General features: G+C 35.9%; 1 protein-coding gene across 2 annotated transcripts in view; it reads left to right on the forward strand.

The window, feature by feature from the left end:
* Positions 1 to 25,632, forward strand: part of FSTL5 (follistatin like 5) — a 305,635-nt gene that overhangs the window by 1,545 nt on the left and 278,458 nt on the right. For both annotated transcript variants that reach the window (XM_085319846.1, XM_085319848.1), the window contains exon 2: positions 25,466 to 25,604. In XM_085319846.1, the coding sequence (XP_085175972.1) occupies positions 25,482 to 25,604 (123 nt within the window). In that variant the 5' untranslated portion in view covers positions 25,466 to 25,481. The remainder of the gene's footprint in view (positions 1 to 25,465; positions 25,605 to 25,632) is intronic.

Below are 25,632 nucleotides of genomic sequence, written 5' to 3' on the forward strand. Positions count from 1 at the left end.
AGTTTATTATACAGTCCTTGCACAGGCTGTAAACCTTCATTAACAGTCTACGCATCTACCCATCAGTTAGGACAGGTCAGATCATCTGTCATTGACATGAATATTCATTTGTTTTGACATGTTTCGATACTATTTTAAATCACAGCACTTTTTAGAGTGTGGAATTTCAGGAAGCTTGCTTTCTAAAGTAAATATTTAAAAAAAAGTCTTTTGGAAAAGTTAATTTTGAAGCATGTGGTATTGACAGTGCAGTAAAAATTGGGAAAAATACATTAACTATAGGGCCAATCTGTAAACATACAGGGCCCAAACCTGCAAATCCTCATTCACTTGAGTAGTTTTTTGTTCACATACAAGGTCCTGTTAACTGCGAAGGACTTATGTCCATCACTATGTGAGTAAAAGTCATTGATATTGCTGGATCAGTCTTTTTACCAGCAAAAATCAGATGACAAACTTTGATGCTAAATCATTACTTCTCCACTTTTAAATGTGTGTCTAACATGTGATTCTAGTTTTCCRTTTTTAATGTTTCATCTTGATTTGCATTGTGCTACTTTATTTTATAAATCATTTTTAAAAATGGAGTTTTACAAATGATATGTAGACGCTCAAGGAAATAAAATGGCATTGCTATGTTCCGACAAAATGGTTTTCTAAAGGAATAGATATATGCACTGAGTGTAATTTATACACCGTGGTCCATAACAATTTTAGTCAGCTGTTGCAGTTAGAAAAAGTATGTCTTCAGGAGCAAATGTTTTCCCTTTTTTTCCTGGCACATTTGTATATCTGGAATAATGTGATTGTATAGTGTGAAGTTTCAGGAACTTTAAAAATAACATTCAGAAGTTGAAGAAAAGTTGATGTTGATGACTTGATTAAATAGTTATTGAAAATCAAACTCAAGGATGAAGTGTTACCATAAAACCATTACTGAGGCAACCCCTGCGGTTTAACAAGTGCTGCTCTCTGGGCCCCGCTGATGGTGACCACCACGTGTGTAGGCACAGGTGTGGGCATACACTTACAATTATTGGTGATATCAATGGATATACAATACTTCAGGAGCTCCAAGCTTACACTGGATAACAAATCACTTAGCTGCTTACTGGGATAGCTATTGATAGTAAATGGTGCTGATCAAAGAACAAAAAAAAAAAAAAAAAAGTTATGTTGCTCAGTTCTGGATGTGTTCTCCATTTATCTAATTGTGCTCATTTGTCATGCTGATGCTTTTTTGTGTGAGCTTATCCAATCACCATCAGTATTTACTTAAAAATCAAGGATGCTTAATACTAGAGAAGGCAAATGTTACAATCACATACATTGCATCTGTAATAAAYAAACAGCTTTTCCCCTTGGGATATATGTAGTTCTAAACCATTATTTTGTATARTATTTTCTAGAATGTAACTGTTATATCACTCTTGATTTCTTGAGAATTGAATGCAGTGAAAGGAGTGCTATACTTGATTTTAAGTAAAAAGGTAGAACTCCAATACATACAGCTCTGCCCTTTAGCAGTTCTGGATTTGACTTAGAAATTTCAACGCTACAAGGCCAAATGAAACTTAGGTTGCCATTTCTCAGTAATTTTTCCAGATTCGCAAATATAATGGAATGATGCATGTTATTAAACATCCCAGGAGTTGATGGCTGGAGCAAGGGGGAATAATGAATCAAATGCCACTCTCAACTCTGGTTTTCATTTTTTCTAAGTAAGCGCAAGCAAAAAATAATTAATAATTCAGTGTAGTTTGGTTTATAATGTTACATAATTTTAAAGCAAAGCAAATAGGYTAGCAAGTTTATTTGAAAATCATTTTAAGTCAGCTTTATAGTTCAAGCTTTTTTGATGCATAGGGAATAGCTGTCAACAAATGAAAAGGTTGGGAACTTGTTTACATAAGATATTATACATATTTAATACAGTGTGCTTTTCCTTGCCTTTTGATAGACAGAAAAGACAATGAAAGCTCTTTTATATTAACAAGAGAGCAGTAAGTTAAAACTTTGTCAAGTTTGCCAGGTTCTACAATAAAGAGATATTGAGAAAGCTYTGGTTTAAGTGAGAGTTGTGGTTTTCCAGCACTTTTGAAGACAGTGTTACATGTAACTCCCTTTTATAATTCCATTAAAATCAGAGATTATCACTACCTAGGGAATGCAGTCGTGTYTTTAGGAGGGATCAAATCCACCTGTTAACTCTCTTTTGGGCTATTTTCCAAATACTTTTTCTGAGTTCTGCGTTAACTGAGTAATCTCTAGTTGCAAGGTCCTTCTTCCTGCTAGGTAGGTTGTGTTCTTCTCCAGCACTGACATTTAGTAGAGACATGTCTTCATTCTGCTCCTGTTTTGTCAAAACAGTAATGATGGACCAAGGCAGATAAGGAAATTTCTGCACTGTTAGTGTGGCAGAGAAATTATGAAACTTTTCCCCATCTTCCAGTATCTCCCACTCCMTTTTGTCATTGATGGCTATGGTTGTAGTGCCTGAGTGTATCAGCTCAGTGATGTAATGAACTTGGTTCAAGGCAGTCAAAATTTTGTGGTCCAACCAGGCATAATTTCTTACAAAGTGCATATGGGAACCACTTGAAAATATGTACTTCTTATCCATTTTTCTAGCTTTATTTGGGTGGCAGTATTTATGCAACTATTAACCCTTACTACCCTAGAAATTATATTAACACATCTATTCAATTATTTGCTCTTTTTACCATACATTCAGTGAAATCAGTGGTAAATTATTTGGCTGCATTGCTGATTTGTGCAAGTCCTGAGAAAATAAGTTCTAAAGAGTTAAATGAGAAGAGAGTTGGCAATACTTCTACAGATTGCTTGAAGTGGGTTGGCCCTGATTGCTTGAAGTAGGTTGACATTCATGGTTTATTTGCATTTGAATTAATTGAGATTGGTGTCCAGCAGTGCTTTTCAGAGCATGCTTCAGAAAGACTTTTTGTATAATAAAGTACTTGAAAATGTTAGTTGGAAGATGATTAAGGATATTTTAAATACTTTCTTTCTTTTTCTGAAAGAGAGAATTTTTTCTTCCGTTTTCTTCAAGTAGCTTATTGTAATTCTGAAATATTTTTACAGCTGATTATGCATTCTTGTGTTAAAATGTACTATCATTTTTTAATCAGCATACTAAAAACTTTCTGATATCGGTTTTAGTTTCTTCATGAAAGAGTTATTAATATGTGCAAAAAGAAATAATATAATTTTAAAACAGCTCATAGCATTACTCAGATGCGACTTAATACCTTACCAAAAGTGCTCTATGAAATGATAGGAACTTCAAGATTACTATTTCATATACTTTTGCTTCTATTAGGAACCATAATATTTTAGATGCTTTTTGCATTATAACTATGAACTGTACATATTTGAATTATTATTACAGAACTTATATTTCTAATTCATCTGTAAATCATTATTTTTTTCATCACACTCAAACAAGTTAGGGGTGATGAAACAAAAATAGGTAGAGCATTTTCGTCTTTCATGATGGGTAGTGGAAAGTAAACTCCTTTTTTAAATGCCTTGTGGATTATGATATGCTTCAAAGTAGAGCATTTCTTTTACAGATTTTATTTTATAAACTTTATTTATAGGAAGACTGTATAACTGGTAGTGCATGTTATTAGTGAGGTAATAAGCTCTGTGTCAACCACAGCTACTAGGAAGGAAGGGAAAAAGCTTCTGCATCATTGTGACAGAATCAGTGGAAACCTTTACTCATATACAAGGGCAGTCAAAAAAGTAAATGCAACTTTGTTTCCATGGAGGGTGAAAATAATATCACCAATATTAGAATTATATTAATAACCCTTTAGCATGAGTACTGTATTCGATGACAGTCTTGTTCTTCCACTGATAACAAGAAACAGGAGGCACCTTAAGGAAGGAACAACAAAAATATTGGATGCATGCAAATGCTAAGATATCTAGGAGGATTTCGTTAGGAAAAAAGGCAAATAAAAGGGATCAAGCTAAAAAATAAAGTAGAGAAGGATATGAATAAGGTTATTCACATGTAAATGCATTCCAGTTTAGTCATTATCAGTTATTTTTAGTAGCAGCAGAGGAAAATTAATAAAAACCCTGCATTTTAAACAAAAATCAGGCAGGGAATGAATATTATCATAGAATATAATACAATCATAGAATAATTCAGGCAGGAAGGCATTTCAGGAGGTCTCTGGTTCAACTTCCAGCTCAAAACAGGGTCAGGTATGAGTTAGCCCAGGCTGCTCAGGGCTTTATGCAGTCAGGTCTTGGAAAACCTCCAAGGACACAGATGACATGACCACTCTGGGCAAGCTGTTGACTGTCCTCATGATGAAAAAGTTATTCCTTAAAACCAGTCTGAACCTGCCACATTTCAATTTATGGCTGTTGTCTTTTGTCCTCTTGTCCTTCACCACTGTGAAGAGTCTGGCTCTATCTTCTCTGTATCTTCCCTGTAGGTGCTGGGGGGCTACTTGTGGCTCCCCATGGAGTTGCTCCTTCTCCCAGCTAAACCAGCTCCATTTCCTCAGCTTGCCCTCATTGGGCAAGTGCTCTACCTCCTCAACATCTTGATGACCCTTGCTGAACTTACTGCAGCAGCCTTCTTGCGTTGAGGAGCCCAAACCAAGACACACTGCTCTACATGCCATCTAACACATTGCCTCAAGGTGTTGAAGATGAGTGCCTACCAGTATTCAAAAAAGTTACAATATGTATATATACTTAAAGACAGAATATATGTAAACAAGAAAAGAATTAAACTGAATTTTAAAAAAATATCTTGACGTTAGCCAAAAACTTCATCTATGAATAATATATACCATAATTTCCCACAGTAGGATTTCAGTTTCTCCCAGAAAATATAACACTAAGTCCTCTGGTCAACCTGAGCATAAGAATTGTTATTTTGGCTATTGTTCTAGGATGTATTTGTTCTCTGTATGAACTCTATATAAAAATAACTGTTGAACCTGAGTAATGAAATCTGAGCCCAAGTACCTTCTGTTAAAAAAAAAAAAAAAAAAAAAAAGCATATTTTCTCAGTATTGTCAAAGTGTTCTTCAGGTCTGAGAGGGGAAGGCTCAGAAAGTGGTCAGAAAAATAATACTGTCTCCAAACATTTGCTAGCTAATCTCCGCAGTATTCATAAGAGTGCAAAATTGATATTAAAATGAAATAGCTTATTTTAGCAGTGAATTCTCATTTCCTCTTCTCTCTTGTTCAAGATGGGAACAAGAGTACTGTTCATCATCAGTTTCAGCAGTGGAAAGACCATGCACAGAGAAGGAAGAGATGCTTATCTTGACAGTGCTTTTGGCTTGTCCTTGCAAAATGGAATAAAATTCTGTGGCTTCTCCCTCTCTTTGCAGCAGCAAAGCTTAGCCATAATCTCACCTTTAGTTAGAAATCGATGCCTTCAATTTAGAGTGCTGATTTTTAAATCGAAATACTATTCATATCATTGCTGTTTTCCCATGTTATCAAGTCCCTTGATGGAGATAATTCTGATTTGAATATACCACAAGACACATGGCACTATTGTTTGCACTGATTGTTTGAAGGCTAATCATGTTTTTTATGTATTTTGCGTGCCTCTTAAGAAGAGCAAACTTCAGCTACTATAGTGGAGATTTAAAATATTAGTTTTAAATTTGCTGGTCCTCCAACATACATGTTATGCTTCTGTCTTCCATTTATATTACCTTTCAATTCTTAGGTAATTCACTAATAATTAGTAAAATAGTAATATTTAAAAATGAAAATGACATTCCTTAGTTGTTATGATTTTTGTTCCAGGGTTCTTTTTGATAAAAAATAATATTCTGTAAAAAAAATGTTCTTCACATGAGGTAATTTAGTTATTTGCTTGGAACACTGAAAGAAAGAGAGGAATAACATCACTCCTGAGATTTAACTTTGGTATTATTTTAATATTCTTTGACCTGGAAACGGTTTTTCAAGTGAATTTAAATTGTGTTGCTTAGCTATAATTGCATTTAAGTCTACTGTCTAATAACAGGCTGATTTTCTTCTTTAATGCTTAGTGAACTATTGTCACAAAAATATTTGAACACTCTGCATTGGTATGTTTTGTTGCATTCAGCAGGGGGAGTTGGATACACCTTAGGATTTTCATTCGAAGCATTAGCAGAGTGCTTCAGGCATCAGAACTTAGAACTGGTGCCCCCTGTAGACCAAGAAATCTAATATTTTAATATATTTGTGTCCTTTATATTGTTTCAGTGTGCTCTAGGCTCGCAATAATTTTTTTCATGTATAAGGAAACTTTTCAAAGGGATTGAGTGTTTGCCTTCGTCTGCACCAGACACATATACACATGCATATCCACCATATATATTTTTCATATATACGGTTAATAAAGCTATAGTGAAGATTTGATTTATATTTCTAAATTCTGGTAAATGAATATTGAAAATAACAACCCCAACACTCTCCATGTTATCATAATTTCCTACATAGAAAAGCTCTCATATTCATACAAAGAAATAAATTACAGTTTCTAATATAATTCAGAATTTGCTGAATGTAATGAGTTAAAAAGTATTTTTATGTAGTTTCATGTGCTACATCTGGCCCCTTCATGAACTACGTGACATGATATGGATACCCATTTTGGTTTTATCATTCTCTGATTTCTTTCCTTGGGAGAGACAAAAGGGCCAAAATTAATGAGTTAGCCTTATATTTTTGATAAATTGAATATTTATTTCTGGAGTTATCCCATATGCAAGTGCTGAAAGAAAGTTGATAAATCTGATTATGAAGTTCATAATGGCAGAAATGTAGGTTGGGCAGTCTTGTATCTTTGTTTTCTTCCAATAAAGAAATTGAACAGTAGATTGTATGTATGCATAGAAATTCCAGATTCTAAAAAGCTGTGTTATTTAAATATTAAATTGGAGTTCTTGCAAAAAGAGTTACAATGCTTTATATATGAAGTACTTCAAAATCGCTGATAGGCTTTCTGTAAATTTCTAAGTGAAAGCTCACTTTAAACATCCCATACATCTGAGATTCTTAAGGGCTCAGGTTAACATTTTTGTTCTTCAACATACACAACCTGCAGCAGAAGGATGCTGTCATGCATTATTTTATATCCTTTAGCATCCTTGTAAACTCAGTTAGGTGCTTTTTAGAAAGGAAAACGCTTAGCAACTTTTTGCTTTCTTCAGCATTGGTTAGCCATTTCCTACTTGACCTGGATTTTTGAGGCGATGTATGAGAAGTTCTATTGATTTACAAGCTATGGGTAATTAGGAACAGGAAGAAGGAATACCATTTCCTGAAAAGAGTTATTGCTATCACCCTTGTCAGGGAGTAGTTAGGAACAAGCAGCTCCTTGGGGTATTGGTTGCTTTGCATGTAGACTAGCTTTGCAAGCCAACGATCATTGTGACATTTTCATTCACTGCTAGCTTTAACTAGTCTCTGAGGGATCAGTTTTGTCACAATTTTGTTATTATTGCATCTCAGTTATTTAGGTGAGGTGGATGTAATATTTGCCCTACTTATAACTTTACTTTTTATTTCTGGCATTTATGTCCACCAGTAATTATGCACCTCTATTTTTATATTTTACATTTTTTTTTCTCCTTTTGCTAGTCGTCTGTTTCTCAGATGCTCTCTTCCTGGATAAACTGAATCATATTTTGATGTTAAGATTCTGTGCTTAATTATTTCTCAGTTTTTAACATGTGCATCTTGTAGTCTCTTACGGAATGCAGAATGTTTTGCAAGCTGTAAAAATTCACAAGTTAAAGCACTTGCTCTGACTACCTTAAACTGTGGCACAGTCAATTCAAAGACGTAAAAAAAAGTGTTACAGAAGAAAGTCAAACTCTTTCCAGTCAATACTGAACGCAAGAAGTGAATGAGTAGGCAATGTGCAGTGATGGTTAAGTTAGTTACAAAAATGAGTGATGAAAACAAAGCTTCAGAAATGAAGTTTCCCGGTTGTGTCTCAAGCAAAGTAAGTATTTAGGCAAATATATTCAATCTGAGATTTTTAATAAGCATAAGTGGGCAGAAACAATCCAGAGAAAGGCTCTTCTCAGTAAACTACTGGTAGAGTTTAATGCAACTTGAAATCCAGCCCCTTCCCCTCACATCCCCCCAAAAAGCTGGTATTATCACTATACAAAAAATTGTTATCTTTGAGTTTTCAAACATATGTCTCTCAAACAAGAACCCTTTAAGAAGAGTTACCCATAAATTTCTAATTCAGTAATTTCTGAGCCAGCCTTAGCTCTCRAAAATATTTGCACAATACAGCCAGTGGAAATGGAGAGAGTTTGCTGGATATCATAGCATTTGAGGAGAGAAAAAGCTTTTGTTATAACAATCCTAAAATAAAAAGAATATAACTGATGACCCCCTCAAAAAGGAGATAACTATTTCCTTTAAAGTCAAAAAGGAAGGAAGTTCACAGTATCTACACTTGTGCCATTGCAGAAACTTTTTTTTTCTCCCACTTTCAAATGGAAAATAAATTGTAGAATTACTTGGGAGACAGGAGTGGAAGTAGCTTTACAGTGTTCCCAGACTGACTGGAAACTGGTATGGTTACATTTACATTAAAATAGCAGATTTATATCAGTGAAAAAAATTGAGGTTAAATCAGACCTTATATGTGCAACTGAAGACTACAGTTGTTAAAAGAACACTTCTGAACTGAAGATTATGTCACATTTTTAAAATTTGCTTCCTTGCATGCGTGTTATTTCTGGTAATATGCAAGAAACATTAGGAAATCAGAGTCATTGGGCAACTCTAACAATAGAAGGATATTAATGGTAAAAATCTGTATTGCTAAGGAAAGCTGCTAAATTACTGGATGCTCGCAAAGGGCTGTTACGACCCACAATGTCAGTCCAACTTTTTTTCTGTTCTGTAACAAAACTACAAAACTGGAATAGTGCATTAGAAATTTCAGGCTAATGAAGCTGTGAAGCTTTCTCGCATGGTGAAAACAAAACTTTGTGGAAGAAGTCTGCAAGATTAAAACATATCACTTCAATCTAGATAATTCAGAGTACCAAGAGGAGAAGAGTCTTTTCAATGCTGTGAGATTCAGGGTTAATTTATAAGCAGAAGAAAGTGAGGTGGATGCCCATCAGCTGAGTTAATCAGCATTTCAGTCATCTTTTAAGTAGAGTGGATTTTTAAAAGTTTATTATGCTCACTTTGACATAATATGGGTAATAAAGCCGTGAATCAGAGAGTAAGTGATATATTTTTAAACTGTAGCTAAATAGATTAGCCCTTATTGGACTCACATATTTATCAGAAAAAGAGACGATAACAGTATCAGGATATAGCAATTTATCATTTTGCAGACAGACACTAACTGGAATTAGCAGAATGATTTAGAAACAGTGCATCTGAAATCAAGATGCTCTTCCAGTGTAGTCTAGAGATATTGAAAAAGTAGGTATGTATCATGCACAAAACTATAAAAGTAGTATGAATTAACTGTTTTACTTAAGCACCAGTTTAAACATCCTTTGGTTTGTCCAGACCTAAATCTGAAATTAAAGCTCCATTAGAATGCTAAGAAATTTCAAAGAGTATGTACTGAAAGTAAGATTAGAAAATATTAGCAAARCCTTCATAAAACAAAGATTTCCATGATTATAAGACTGAATAAAGGCAAGACATTATTATTCTGTAATAAAAGGTGAATTTCTAGAGAAGTATGTACTGACCTATTTTGGGGCCACTGCTGTCCTTGCCTACCTATTATACCYATCACTCTGCTCTTCCTTTCTATCTGTCGGACGATGAGTTGGTGCTCACATGAACAGGTACTGAGCTCAAGCAGGGAACAGATCTGGCCAAAAATGAATCCTTCCCTGCACAACCTTCCTCCTCAACTGGTTTTCAATTGGAATAGTTTGCTGGTACAGTTTATGTCACCTATTTATSATGTTCTAAGATCAGCTTAAACTCTCATGGAACTGCAACAAAAATTAAAAGATCTACTTTATTTAAAATTATGCAGAGCTGGTTTAAACTAGTGCATTGCTGTGGACATACAGTAAACTATAAAAATAATTGCCCAATTTAAAAGATGAGCAGAACAGCACAGTCCTCTTACTTCAGTCACTGAGCTACTGAGCTGCATGTAACAGTCTCCCCCCCCCCAAAAAAAAGGGGGGGGGGGACATAGTTTTAAGATTTCCTTTTAGCACTTCTACTGGGATAATTTCAGATAATTTTCAAGGATGRCCACAGAAGGTATTCAACTTTCCTTATATATTCCTTATGGGAATGTTATTCTAGAAAGATACTMCTGGAGAGCAAACAGTGTTATAGCTACATTTATCCTCCCAGGGATGTTTCTGATATCCCGTTAAGGTAAAAAAAAGGAAGTTGGAAAGAGCTGGTTTGCTAAGCTCTGTACAAGACAGTTCTTCTGGAGGTTTTATATCTCTTTTCTAGATTTGCATCTCCCTTGGSCTTTTAGAGTAGCTAAAACTGGGGCAAAATGAACACTTGAATCTGATCTTTCATGGGTGATGTTCAAAGTAGTGAAATAACTTTGAACATAAGGGATAATTTTGGATTCTTTGAATTAATAACCTTCTTCTCTTTCTCCAATATATATTGCATGCTATTGTGTTGCATACTCTGTATTGTGCGGCACTCAGAGGCTGTAATATTTGTATGGGTATACGAAGCAGTAGGTAGCTGCACTTCTCCAAAGCAGAGCTTGGGCTGTCAGTCAGGGCGGGCTGTAGATGTAGGAGGCTGCCCAAAGCAGAGGACCGTTGGGYGAGAACAGCAATGGCTCTGCTCCTGTTTTGTTTCCGAAACCATAGAGTCTGGAAATTGCAAACATTGACAGCAGTGCCAACACCGAGTGTTGGCAACCCGTTAATATGGGAGAAATGAGGGAATGTGAGCAGTATGTACGGCTATGAGGGGATCGCTCTTCTCCTACTTCAGCATCCATTATCCTGTGATCTCCTGACTCTCTGGCAACAGCTGGAGGAGCAGTCCAGGTTGCTCGATACCCTCCTCCATGTTCACTGCCTTTTTTTGCTCCCTGAGCACTCTCTTCTTCCCCCTGAAACTTTCTRTTACCAAAGGAATGACTCAGTCCCAGGCCTTTCTTCTTGGAGAAGGGAAAGACTGAGAAAGCTTGACCTAGGTTTGCCATCAGCTATGATTCAAGAGGATCTGTATGCTGCCTTACTCTGGAGGACAGAAAACGTCATCCTCTCCGTGAAATATACAGTTTTCCTCATTCATGCGGTTAGATCCTTATGCTGATGAATATGAGGGAGAAAGGTGAATTTTTCCTTCTATCTGTAAGCAGATTCTACTGTTTTTCCACACTGGTTCAAACATAATATGAGCATGATTAGTTCAAAGAAAAAAAAAGTTTTTTTCCTCATCTGAATAACCTCCATTGAGGCTCTTTTCTGCTCTCAGTAAACACGTAAGATCTGCAAGAGTCTAAATCTAATAGTTCTCAGATTGTATCAGGCATTGCTGAACAAACATGACTACCTTTTCTGTGTGCATATATATAATCTCCTGCAAAATAATCTTTTAAAATATTTTTTTCTGTTTTGTTTTATCCTCTTTTGCCTAAGCAGTGATGGGTTGCAAAAAATCTGATTTGGACATCAAGAAAAGCTTCAAACTGTTGTATGGTAGAGATTCCCAAACCTTGGAAATACTGAAAAGCAAGAGAAGCTTTTGATTCTGACTGTGTAGAGAGAGAGGCTTACCTGAGTCAGCACGGAGGATGCATTCATGGCAGCAATAACTGATTCATCAATAAATGGCCTGTGTACAGTTTGAATATGCTGCTGTACTTGGGCATTTGCCACCAATTACCTGATCAGCTTTTGTGACTGATCAGGAGGAACAAGCTGCCGTGTTCATCAGTGTCTCCTGGCTCCCCAGCCTGCATTCCTGTGCCTCATATAGGTGTCATAGACAATCCCAAAATACGAATGATGCCAAGGCAGAATGAAAAAGGGAATGTATAGTTATGCCTAAGGGAGGTAGGGAGGCTATGCTTGAGGCTGTTGTTTCAGAGGGATAGATTTATGTGAGAGGAGGAATGGGATCCTCTTGCCTGTATACACAGTACATACTGGAGTGACGGCTGATGGCCAATACCTAAAACATTTGAGCTTGGAATTCTTGTTGAAATATATYTTTTATAGTAACAGGCTATTGCTAGTGTTTTCTGGCACTGAGTATGGTCAAATCTTGGCTAAGGTCAATTTCACAATATAATTTTTCTGTATTTCCACYGTATAAATAGAACTGAAGAACTTTTTGACTTGCCAAAAGAAAAAGGTAAAAGTTAACATTTTTTTTTCTTAGTTCAACAGCTGAATGCAACAACTGCTTGTTGTTAATATATGTCTACCTACAAAGGTGATGGGGAGAGTAAATTCATTCCTATTGCAGCTCTTTAATTTTTGTTTTGTAATATACTCATTCTGTTCTTCTAGAAATGACAGTTTTTTTAGCTACAAAGTATTCAAAAACTTATTTTACAACCCATTTGAGATACAAGMTCATCAGGACACTTTGAGGTTTATGTTTTACTGTCAGCTTTCCAACATTCATTTGGAAGGCTTCTGTCTAATAGATATATTAAGGCGCTATAAAACCATACTCAATAAAACCCTTTAAAATGGAATAAGGCAATTAAAACATAGTAGTAAGGCATGAAGATTTTTATCCTAATGAATGGGATTCAGAGCATAATGCATTATTTTATGAGAAATATCTCTGCAAAATTTAAAGGACACTGTAGTATTTCAATAAAATATTAATATGTACTATAATGAGGCATTAGATTTCTGTCAATAGTAGAACGTAAATGATCAAGTCAGTTCTTACAGTTAAAAAAAAGCAACACATTTTTCTTTAGAGATGACAGTCCAGGAGTAGATAAGACTTAGTATTWTTTTTTCTTTATAGCCTCAGAATTATGTATGTTTGTTTCATTTTGTGCTCAATTTATTCCTTTCATTTTACATTGTAGAGAAAGTCCTTATTTTATTCATTTAGACATTAGTGTCCAAATGAAGCAGCATGTCTAGCAGACATCAGAGTTTCATTTCAAACTGAGGTCAAAAATGTGTCTTCGAGCTTGTTCCTACAGTATTCCCAAAGAATGCAGCTAAGCTGACAGGTTCTGGACACTTCCTCAATTGATGGATCTCAGAAAGCTCTTGAATACTTCACGTTGCGCTAGCAACCTGAGCCAGCTTTATGACTGACAGAACAAGTGCAATTTTCTGTACTTGCTTTCTGACTATGCCAGATTCAGACTTACCAACAAATTTGACCTTTGTGGCAGTAAAGAGACAGAGACAAGTCACTGCAAAGCATGAAAGGAGAGAGGGGAAAAACTCTGCAGTGGTTAAATAAGAAAAGGCAAAGTACCCGTAACTATTTTCGCTATTAAAGTACAGTATGCTATCGAATGTTTAAATATGTCTACAGATCTATATGATTAGCTACATGTTTTTTTTTTAAAAAGATAATCAAGAGCAACTTTGGATTTCCTTCATTTTAGTTAACAAAGTTTATTTCTGAGKTTTTTTTCCTTCCTTGTGAAACTGCATCATCACTAAATTCTATAAATGGGGTAAAATTCTGCAGGTAGCATATTACATGTGGATTTTAGGACTATATCAAATTAAATCAGGATTTCATCTGTAGTTGACTTAATTATATTAATGAGGACACTAGGAGAGACTGCTGTAGAGCAAACATATTTTTGTTTCAATCCTGATAAGGCCAGATTGCCCTCAGCTACAAAAAAAAAACAATTGTTTATTGAAATAGCTACAACAATTGTCAGTTGTATCAGTAAATCATCGAGACGTAGCTAGATCCAGTGATACTAAAATTCACGTGCACTTCCATTCTCTGCAGTCCAATGATGTTATCAGTCTTTGTACCGTTGTGTGTAGCCCCCTCCATCATACCAGGTGCACCCATATCCTGGTGAGAGTGAAAACCCTCAGAACATCTTCTTGTCCGGAAGAGCAGTCTCGTCGCCGACTCTGGTGCAGATACAGCTGTTCCCAGATGCTTTGAAGGGTGCGGGATACCTGCTTTATGTCCTAATGGCAAACTGAGGCAACCTAAACTTGCCTAAAGCTTGTGTAGAAGCAATTTCTAAACATGGACTGCTTTTAAAGAGAAAGTAGGGGATATCAAAAACATTAGGAAAGGAAGAAGCATTTATTGAAGACGTCTTTTTAACCTAGTACACTCTTGCTGTGTTACTTGCTCTCCTGTGTTTAAGGAGGTACGGAGCTCATAGTTCCTTGGCTGTCTTTCCCTGTCTGCTCTGTCATATGTCCCATAGCTATCTTCCCRTGTTGTAAAGGTTCCTGAAATACTACTATCCCTGCCTAAAATTTCCTAACTCTTCTCTTTACATTTCTGTCTTCTACCATCTAGTTTTCTTGTTTAGTGGTTTATAATTTTTCACTCCTTCAAACTCTGTTAGAGATGAGAAAAACCTGCCTGTTCCAACCTTAGCCACTTCCATAGTGGCCTTTAGCCTATGTCTCAAAGTGGATTGACAGAATCAGCTGAGATCTCAAAAACCAGCTGAGTTGTTCAACAAAACATTTTCACTGGATAACGTAGATGGTACTTGGCACTATTATCTAGAGCATTTCAATACAGTGAGTTTCAAAGAGCTGAGGGGTAATTACATAATATTAAATAACAGAAAGACATTTTCTAAATTATTATGGTACTTTTCATGGTACTTTTCATCAATGGCAGGCATGTTTCCTGGTTCAGCATTCATTCAAGGAGTCCATTAATGCCAAGGCTTCACTATTTCTGTTGGTAATTAAGGTTTTACCAAAAAGTAAAATTTATTTGAATAACAAGAGAAAGACCCAAAGATGGTAAATTTGTGTATTATAGCAAATACTGAGGAATYTTATTGTTTAATTTACTAGCTTGTCCATTTAAAAATGCTCTTCTAGCTTGAACGCCCRTTTTGCCTTCTCCAGGACTACATATTTGCTCAAAAATAAGCTTAACAAATAAGCTATGGAAGTGTCAACAGCTGTTCTTGTTTCTTTTCATTTATAATTAATGTTCGCAGTGAGTAATTTAATTAGGAAAATGAAATAAAAAATCTTGAAAAATAAAATATTTGTTTTCTATTCCAACATGCCCAGAGCACACAGTTACGCAGTGGTATGTCAGGTGTTACTTGAATCTTAGCTTAGGTGATGAACAAAAACCAGAAATTGAAAACAAATTTTGTAAAATGTTAACTGTGTAAGAATACTTGACTGAATTAAGGTGGTAGATTTTATACTTCTAATTTCATAACATAAAGCAGTTGAATTCCTGTCAGTGCAGGAGCTGCCGTAATGTTAAACATTAATCCTTTAGAATATTGAAAAACCAGCAGCGCCAAGCTTACTTAACTAGGGAAGAAGGAGACTGCCTAACTAATAGTATAACTTCCACAAACTAGCGTTTATTATAAATATATATCAATAACAGTAAACACACCATTTCCTGAGAGTGATTTTTGAGGACTTAGGAAAAAATTAAGATCAATAGGCTCAACTCAATTCTATTAAAAAAGCCCCTCTGAGACTTGTGAAATACACTACCTTCATTATGTTCTGCTTCCTGTAATATTAAAGAACTTGTGAGATTGCAGTTGTGAGATTGTGTGAAGACCAAGATGAGAAATAGCTAAGTTTTCTATTTCTCTTTTCATTGTAATTCATTTAAATCTAGGTCACCGATACTAAGCAATCAAGTCTCATCCTTTAAATAAATAAAAATACTTAAAATTGATAATATTAAATCAGAACATGAAATTAGCAACAAAGATTTCATTTAGTAAAAGGAAGCTACTTCTTTAGTTCACAGTGTTCATGTGGCTGTTTACCGTCACGGGTAACATTCTCTTCTAAAGGTAATGGCTCTACCCAAGCGCACGTTGCTGTTCTCGAGGAGAAGCCTAATGGCTCTACCCAAGTGCACGTTGCTGTTCTCGAGGAGAAGCGTCCCTGCTGTGGCACGTTCCAGGTGTTTTGGGCCTTTCAGAAGTCGCCCAGGCACACTCACACTACTTAGTTCCCGGTTCATGGCATCTGCCTATCAGCCTTTAGGCCCAAGCTAAGCTCTTCCAGAATAGGCTCAGCCCTCTGGACTGAGAAGTGTCACTCACATCACCACACTGACACCAAAGTGATGCCCTTAGGGACACATTTCAGAGCCCTTTGACATGCTTCTAATGTTTACACAAGTCCCATGGTAGTACAGGAACAAGGAGTGAGAGGATCTGTGTTCCACCTTCTGCTTRTGCAGCATGACAGATTTATGATTTAAACCAGGAAAAAGTGATGGAGAGATGGACAGGAGTCAGCAGAAGGCAGGATGTGCATCCAACATGATAAATGTTTTGCATGGGATTAAAACAAAAGTTTTCTCGCTTGTGTATTCCAGCACATAAGCTGTCAGCAGCATTTCCAGCTGTTCAGAAATGCCTTTTTGGTGGGTGAAAGATGGGGGCTGTGCCCGAGTACTCAGTGGCTGCCGCCACGTGAGGTAGCTGCTGAGAGACAAAACTGATCGGTGCACAGATGCACGAGCTGTTGGTTGCCGTAGCGCCACGGTGTTTTACTGTCGCAAGCCCTGTAAGCCTGCTGTAAGCAGTGCGGGTCACCTAACAGATGCTTTTTGGAGAGTGGATGCTGCTTCTGGAGGCGAGTCAGAGGCTGGTGGGATGGGGTGTGCTGTGTGTGAAAGCTGCCACCACCACCCGCGCGCGGCAGCTGCTGTTGCGACTTTCCACAGGGAAATCAGCTTTCCGCRTATCTTTTTGAGGAGAGGACGAACTTTGTAGGTGTAGATTGCGGCTTGTGGTCATGGAGAAGATCCGATACCGCGATTACATCCTAACAACCCCAAAGTTGCTGTAGTAGCATGGTCAACCTAGGAGTAAGATCCTTGCTTGCTGTGAAGTTTTTGCAGACGCACTGTTGTGTGGTATAGTGGAGGGACTCTGCCTCAAGGCAGATTAACAGGAGTGGACATAGCTTCGGCTAAAACGGCTGCTACTTCTTCAAAGTTAATGTAATATAATACTCCTTATTATTTATATAGAAATTATTTTATTTGCACAGTGCTTTTTCTGCCATGAAGCCATAACTGTAAGTGAAAGCATGTTTAAGAGAGGATGGCTCTATGTTCCTTYGTGACAGGTATTTGTATCCGTCAAAATATACAACAAAGTGCTCAAAGTCACAGGCAATGAAGCAGGGTTGATATTTATTATGGTAGCTGTATTACAAACCCATTAATAACATTGAATATGATAATGGAACTTAAGCTCTTTGCGTGAGCCATACAAAATGGTCAATTAATTATATTCTGTGTTTTTTAAGATTAATAGTATGTGTAAGATAGAGACTGACATGTCCGAAGGGTGTATAGTACTACTCCTTGATATGTTGAAAATGACCTTTTAAATAAGGTCAGGCTAATGTCTGATGTGTCCTCTCTCTTGCAGACTGGACAAGGAACACAGTGATCTAGCCAGTGCTTAAAATTTCATTTATTGGCCACTGTATATGCATTAAGTTGTTTAAAATAGTTTATTTGGATAGAATGGTTATATTTCAAAACAATTCTGTTTCTGTTCTTAATGCCGAACAACCTGGCTGGTAGCATTTTAGTAGCACCACACAGCTGTATTATAGATGAATAATTTCTGAAGCAATTTCTTTGAAGATGGAAAAAAAAATCTTAATTTTAAGTATATACACATTTTTAAAATAGAGCATTCTCATATATTTTCATCACATAACTCTAGTTAAGTCAGCTTTCATCAATTAGATCTTTTATATATTGTGTATATGTTTACGCTATTTATTGCATGGGTACTGGCTGTGTGTAACGTTATTTTTAAATCTTCCCTATTTATGAAAATTGTAGCATTGGGAGATATAAAATAATACTTAGTATATGTTTGCTTAACTCTCATAACAGCAACATCACTTCTAGTCCGTCARTTCCAAAGCAGACGTAGAACCAAGCTTAAATTACCAACAAATGGCTGGGAGGATTTAGAAAGCGTAAGGCATTCCTTTGAGAGGAGGTACTCACCATGGTATTCCAGGGTACATTAATCATGATTAGATATTCATAAGGACAGTGTAGTAACTGGGATTTAGTTCATTTTCCACAAAATATTGAAACATGTAAACAAGGGTGGAAAGCACTGGCAAGAGAGAGGAGAAGGGAGATAGAGACTCACATTGCTTTTCCTCAAGAAGTAAAAGAAATTATCACTCGGGTGAGTAGCTCAACAATAGAATAACTTTTCTGTGCCAATTCTGTGAACTTCACATGAACTTCTTTGTGTTTTTTTTTTGGTTTTTTTTTTTGCTTTTGTTTTTTGTTTTTAAATGACCAAGAAATATTTGACTGAAATCATATACTACTTTTGACACATCCTTTTTTTGGGTAATAAAAATAGATAAACTACATTTTTCCCTCCAGATTTGTTGTTGCTGGTGGCTTCATAGCTGAATAACAGAAACAGTTATTCTCAAAGTAGTTTTTACCTTTCTATTATGCCTAATGACATTAATTTAAAAATAAATTACATGATCTGCATCAGACATGGGTATCATAAGTATCTGTAATTTGTATATATGTGTATTGAAGGTAACATACAGCTTTCACTGTATGTCGGTTTAAGGTGCCTAGGAAATCTTTGCTTAGAGGAGAATGTACACTGAACTTACTAGTGGTGAGTAAAGTTCAAAGAGGTTAGATACTCAGTTTACTTAAGACCATCTACCTCAGAATTTCAATATGTGTTTGAATCCTATCCCAGTTATTAATAGTATTTGTGATTCTGAGAACACTTCAAGGTTAAAGTACCTTATGACTAGAAAATAGTGAAGACTACCCAGCGTTAGTTATCAGAATTGGAAACAACTGCTTAATACTTTAACATCAGTAGCCTAAGCTAAGTATAGAGGTATTACATATTTTTCTCTTATTTTATCATATTTTTAAAAAGCAAAATAATGATTTAATTCAGCACCTTGCAGCATAGAGTACTTCTGAGACTGCTGGAAAGTTTCAAGGCTGAAAGATGAGTCTCAATTGCTCTGCTGACCAGACTAAATTGTGCTTGATTCCATGGAGCCAAATGTATTCAATGACTGTTTTTTTAATTAAGAATGAATACAGTTACATTACCAAGCAGAATTTTCTTTAACAAAATAAATGGTTAAATAAAAGATAAAAGAATCTTCTTATGAATAATTTTTTTTTTTTTATTTTAAAGTAAGTGAAATGGATAGAAATCACTGGGGAGAATTCTGCACTATGCATCAAATTCATGAATGCTCCAGAGATGGGCTACAAAGTAAGATAGCAGAGCTTCCTTAGGATCCAGAGGAGTTAGGCAAATCTAAATTTAATATGGAAGAATTTCCTATGCAGTGAAAAATAAGGAATATCCGTTCTCTGTTCCACATCCTTCACTTTATCCCTTCTCAGCTTTTAAGGCAAATCTAAGGCTGGCAGAGAAAACTGCAGAAGTAGACTACAATACAGATCAGCAAATTAATAAGAAGTGGTAATTAAATAGTATTTGACTCCCTTTAAAGTATCGTATCAGCGCTTAGCACAAGTACAGTCAGACAGAGGATTTTGAAAATGCAAGGTACAGTTTGATTAATAGCTGCCTAATGGCAGCTTCTGGTGAAGCAGATAAAAATTAAAAGAAATGTATACGATAAAGAACATTTAACACAATAGAGTGGTGAAAATATGGTGGCTGGACTGAAATATGTGCCTTATTTTGCAAGGCCTAAGGACCTCAATACTTAAACGATTCCAGAAGACAAAAATGGGTCAGATGATACCCAGTGTCTAGAAAATGTCAGCTAACTGTAATAATCAACATGTGATTGTCCTATCATYTTATCTTGAAATCTCTACAAATATGTAAGAGCTGTATTGTATTGTGTAGAGCTTGCATTTATATACGGATATTACACAAAGTAGTATCAGGTGTGAAGAAACACGTGACTGAGAAAATGGTGAAGGTCCCGTGGGAATGCAGCTGTTTGACACGGATTTCACTATCTTCACGAGCAAATTCACACACTGCTTTCTGGGTGACAACCCAAGAAGAAGAGAAGTATCTTTCTAATAGCATTTCTCTGAAATTGCCAAATATAACTGAATAGCACCTGCCTATTGTTTCTTTCAAAGCCGGCCTCTCCTGTGTCTTTTCTGCCTGTGCAGCTGCTTAATGCAGATCCTGAGTGGTGAGTRCCTTGGGAGACAGAAAGCAAGATTAATGCCTTATTCATCTTTAATTAAAAAAAAAATCCCCCCTCCTCTTGAAACTTCAGAGTTCTCAGAAATATATAGATAGACTGTGTGGAGAATTAAAGTAGAACTTTCTTTTCCACTTTTCCAAATAGCAATGGCAGAAAAACATGAAAGACTAAGTTGATTGTACTGAGGACCTCTCCAAGGAGTTGTATTTGTTTGCCCTCATATTTAAATCTTTTTAAAATTCATATTACTAGTGCTTTAAATCCTTGATTTTCAGCAGTATTTCCTGAGACATAACTTTGATATTATATTTAATTCCATCAGCCACTTATTTGACCCTGAAATTCCTTAAGCCCACTTATCTTCAGTTCTTGTGAAAGATGCTTTATTTTATATACTATCCTGTGCATTTAACAAAAGCGGTCTAAGTGTCATTCATATGACACTCCCATATATGAATGACTTCAAGTTATTCATATATTCGACTATAATGAATAGATTATTAAAAAGGTATTTGAAAACTTAAAACTTCATTCATATATATGTAGCCTGATTTGAAACYAATAGAAAAATAAAAGTGGAAATTAAAGCAGTCACATATAATAAGCACCCCAAAAGCAACTACTGTGTAAATGTGTAATTAACAGAAAAAATGACAGAAAAATAAATAAACGGGGAAAAGAGATTATCCAGTCATTCAGACACAAAACCTGTCAGATTATGATAAACATGTAAATAAGATTTACGATACTATTGCAAAGTTGAGTTCATAAATACATCATTTTGACTATCCCAAAGGGGTATGTTATAGGCATCCTTTAAAAACAAAAATGACATTTTTTTTCCATGATATTTTTGTGATCATTTGGTAATATAACCATTAGAAGGAATGCGTTGGAATTRTTTATTTGATATTTGTGCTGCAACCTCCAGATAAAAATAAGGACTCAGTTATTTTAGGTGTCACAATTATGTCAAGGTTGATATTCTACTTCTTTTTGCCCATCTATAGAAAGTAATAAAATCTAGATTTGAAATGACACTTTTAAATTYTGTTTTTCTTCTATCTATTTAATCCAATTCATTAAAATCATATTTTTTCTTAAAATACAGACTTAATAATAGTATCATTTTAAGGAAGAACTACACTTCTGGTACTACATTATAAGGAAAAAATAACAACTTAAGTTGTGCAATAAATTCAACAGAAAATCTGTGAGACTTTGCAAAAAATTTTTTTTTTCAAAAAAGACAAATAAGAACTGCAGACACCATACACACTTCTGGGATTTTAGACAGAGCCTGTCCTAAAAGCTGACTTCTTTTTTAATTTACATTTAAAGTGTTCATCCAAGTAACAGGCAATGAAGTCAGAAGACTGAACATGTAATAATTTTCTCTTCTTTGGACAAGTACAAAGGAGCTGCTTTTTAAGGTCAAACAATTTTCAAAACTATAAGGACTCCGTTCTTTTACACCACATGAGGCTAAAACGTATGCGGTTTAGATGGGAGCGAGGTGGAATGTGGCTGCCCTTACCGTCCTCTTTGAAATGATGATTCTCCAGCCAATTTTTCACTGCACAGAGAGATCGTCCAAAAGTGCACAAAAGGGAYGAAGGGTCGAGTGTGCATAGCTGGTTTTAGCATGCATAACTGTTAAACTAATCTGATTCTGACCCTGAAGTTAACAATTTCCAAAGAATGTATTCAATAAGCACAAATAGAGGGTAGTTTTTTCAAGATTAGAAGGCAAAGGGTTTCTTTTTGTTTRTTTGTTTGTTTTTGGCAGTGCACTTGGCTTCTGTTGCTGTTACGGGAACAGTAACGTGGAGGAAGTGGAGGCAAATGCCRCTCCATGGTACTTGCAGAGTTCTGAAACGATCTTTTATAGTATTTTATGTCACTGTGCTAGAGTTGACCCCCCATTTGAAAGTCCATTGGGACACCTGCCTAGCAGTTCTGTTTCGGTGRGAGTGCAAAGGTGCAAGATGAAAAACAACTTTTCCACTGTGTCCTTTTTTATTATCACTTTAAYGTCCAGTTACTGGACAGGTGTAAAAGAGCAAGCTTTAACTTGTTCAGGTAAGATATCTCTCTGTAATAGAGCATGTTGTCCTTGCTTCAGATCATTCACTGCTTATCCTACCCTTTAAGGGATTTCATATAGGAGATATTCCTCCTATGTATATTTGAAGAGCTAGAGTACAAAAGAAATGTAATTTGAAGTGGGAACTGTTGGAACAAGAAAGGCAATAGTTAGTAAGAAGAAATCTTAAATTTCTTTAATAGGGAGACCGAGTATGAGAGGGTTCATGATGGTGGATGGTTTTAGGGTAACATGGTATATTAGTCTCAAGTCTGAGGCTGAGTTAGTAGTCAGTGAAAGCTGGGAAGGCTTGTAAGTCAGCTGTGATGAGAACGAAACAGGCAGAAACTGTYAATTGGCTTCAGAAAGGGTGGTGACTGCCCCGAAGAAGGGCGGCTGGCTCACGTGGGGTCCCGTTACCGAGGCTCGGGGCAGAGGTGAGGCTCGAGCCCGTTTAATACGACTGTTCTTGATACCTCCGCCCGAATCAGTTCTGTGCAGCCCCTGCCTTCAGGCGGACGGGGGGCTGCCGCTATGTGAAGAATGGTGGTAGTCAAAATCACGGTTTGTATAATGGTATTGCCAGGAGCATGGCTGTAAAATGGCACGGGATGATAAGCGATTCCCTGCTTGCTCACCYGTTATGCTCAGCTGAGTTCCTATAAAAAAGGAAATGATCGGCAAGACTTTAACATTCTGCGCACACGCCGGGCTCTTAGGACACCCTTCTGACTTTTTATGCCTATTCATGTATATCTTTGTTCTTACCAGAGATCTCTGCATTGGCAGGATAAGTTTACAGCTGGGGACGAGGGGAAAAAATTAATACGCACTCATGTGTAAACCAGCTTGTATAGAAACTGTACCTCTCGATCCGCTATTTCAGGATTGAAAAATACTGAACAGAATGGCTTGCACGTATCTCGGAGTGATGAAGAATGGTTTACTGTGTTACCTGTTTAACATAGTTTCAATACAGATGGTGAGTGTCTATAGTAAATATTGAATATCTACAATAGGCACTGAGGCCCATAGTGAAATGAACATTTGTAGGTCTAGTAGGAATCATATGAGGGGAAACTCTCATGCCACATGTACCTATAAAATCTGTGAGTATGATTATTTAGGCTTTCTATGATTCTGAYCTTATTTTTACAGAGTTTTAACGTCTTTGTCTTCCCTCAGAAGGAACTCTGACACAAATTCTCTATGATTTTCCAGTACCCCTTGCAAGGCTCTTCTCTTTCCTCTAAAGTTCAGAATATACGTTTCTCAAGATTTTCAAAATTGGAAACAGTTCTGTTCTTTTTTTTTTTTTGTAGATTGCTGTGTATCTCCCTGTCTAATATCAATATTTAATATCCTTATTTTAAGAATATTAGGGATTAAAGGTTCTAAACCATCCTAACGGGCTCTAATTTAAATGTATCACTGTAGCTGGGTATRGTAGGACTAGCTTATCAGATCAGTGCAGTTTTGTCAGGAAAACTCAAATTTGGTATTCAGAAGAATAGGAAATAGTTTTATGAAGAGCTTATGATGATTTACAAATGTACCAGAACTTTGCAGTCATCACAAACTGAGATGTCCTGGTGACTGCACGATGACAAACTGATTGAGGGCAGATGAGGTGGGTAAGATACGTAACTAACTACATGTAGTTGGTTACATACTACATGCATACCATACTGTATGCAATCCACCGTATAGATAATAGTATTTGTTGTTAAAGTGTACCTTTATAATATAAATTTTGGAATTTTTAAGTCAACCAGTTGGTTGATTTAATAAATAAATATTTAAATTGAATAATTAAATATTCAGATTGCAAATGKATGTGTGCGTATCCTTCTGTTCTTTCTCAAGAACAAGAAGTTGTATCAGCCATAGAAGATGGCCTTACCCTTTCCTTTTCTCATTCTTTATAAAACACTTCAATTTATCTATGAAGTGRAGTATGTCTAATCAGCCTACATTTTTTAAGCTTTGTGTCAGAATAGAAAAATTGGATGTAAATATTACTTCCTTCAGGTTTCAGTGTGTCATAATACAGTTCTGTAGTTTTGTTTGACTTGTGTGATTTTTAGTACTCTTATACAGCTGTCAACAAGGTTCTGTTGTTTATGCAAGTAAGAATAGCTATTGAATCCCTTCTGCACTCAGAGTAAAAGGTACCATGTTACAATATTGTGAAATGTTTATTAAGAGTTATTTCAAAGTCTCCTCCTGGATGAAATTATTTTTCCTGTTTCTCACAAAACAGCTGTAACAAGTAGGAAGTGATATGTACATACAAATCCCTACCAACAAAAACATATGTAACAGCTATTCCTGGGGACAAAAAAAAAAAAACCAAAAACCAAACAAAGTAAGCTTTTTTGATTAATCTACCTTTGCAGTTTACAGTTTACAATGCGGACACATACAATAAAGCTTATAGAATACACAGAATTTCAATAATGTAATTTAAAAATTTGTCCAGAACATTGGCAGAAAACGCGGAGTTTTGCTTCTGGTTTAGATGTTCAGTGCCAGTAAGATAATAATAATAGAGTATAACAGATATTTTACACTAATATCTTTCAGGATGTGAACAGTGTACCAGAAGAGACTGTACTTACAAACAAAAAACTGGTGACTCTGCCACTGATGATCACTTTTTTCTTCATTTGAAAGAATAGTGCTGACTTTTTTAAATCACTGCTTTTCTGTTATGTCCTATCTTCTTTTGGAGGCTTTTCCTGATTGTTTCTTCAGTCAAGGTCTCATATGAGTACTGAATGCATATAAGAAAATGTTCAGCTCAGTATATCCCAGTTGATTGTGTCCCAAATACTGCTACTTCTTTTTTTCCTGTTAGATGGATTACGCTATTTTGATTATATTTATTCAAGTCCRCAAACTGACTTGAATAGCAGTATTGTAAGCTTATATTGTATGACTTGCACCAAAATTATAGTGTAATCTATCACTGAACTATGATATTTTATTTTGACAGAAACAGACCTGTAAAGATGTTTATGTTGTGGTCCGCTGTTTTATTTCTTGGATGCATTTTGTTGGGAACAGACGGGTGGCCAGCCAAGGAAGGATACAACTTTAAGCCCTATCAACCTCTAGTAAGATTACGCCACAAGGTACTGCTATTCTCTATTATTTCTCACT

The sequence above is a fragment of the Rhea americana genome, unplaced genomic scaffold (assembly GCF_003343005.1).
Source record: "Rhea americana isolate MKP2758 unplaced genomic scaffold, rheAme1 scaffold_60, whole genome shotgun sequence".
Lineage (NCBI taxonomy): Eukaryota > Metazoa > Chordata > Aves > Rheiformes > Rheidae > Rhea > Rhea americana.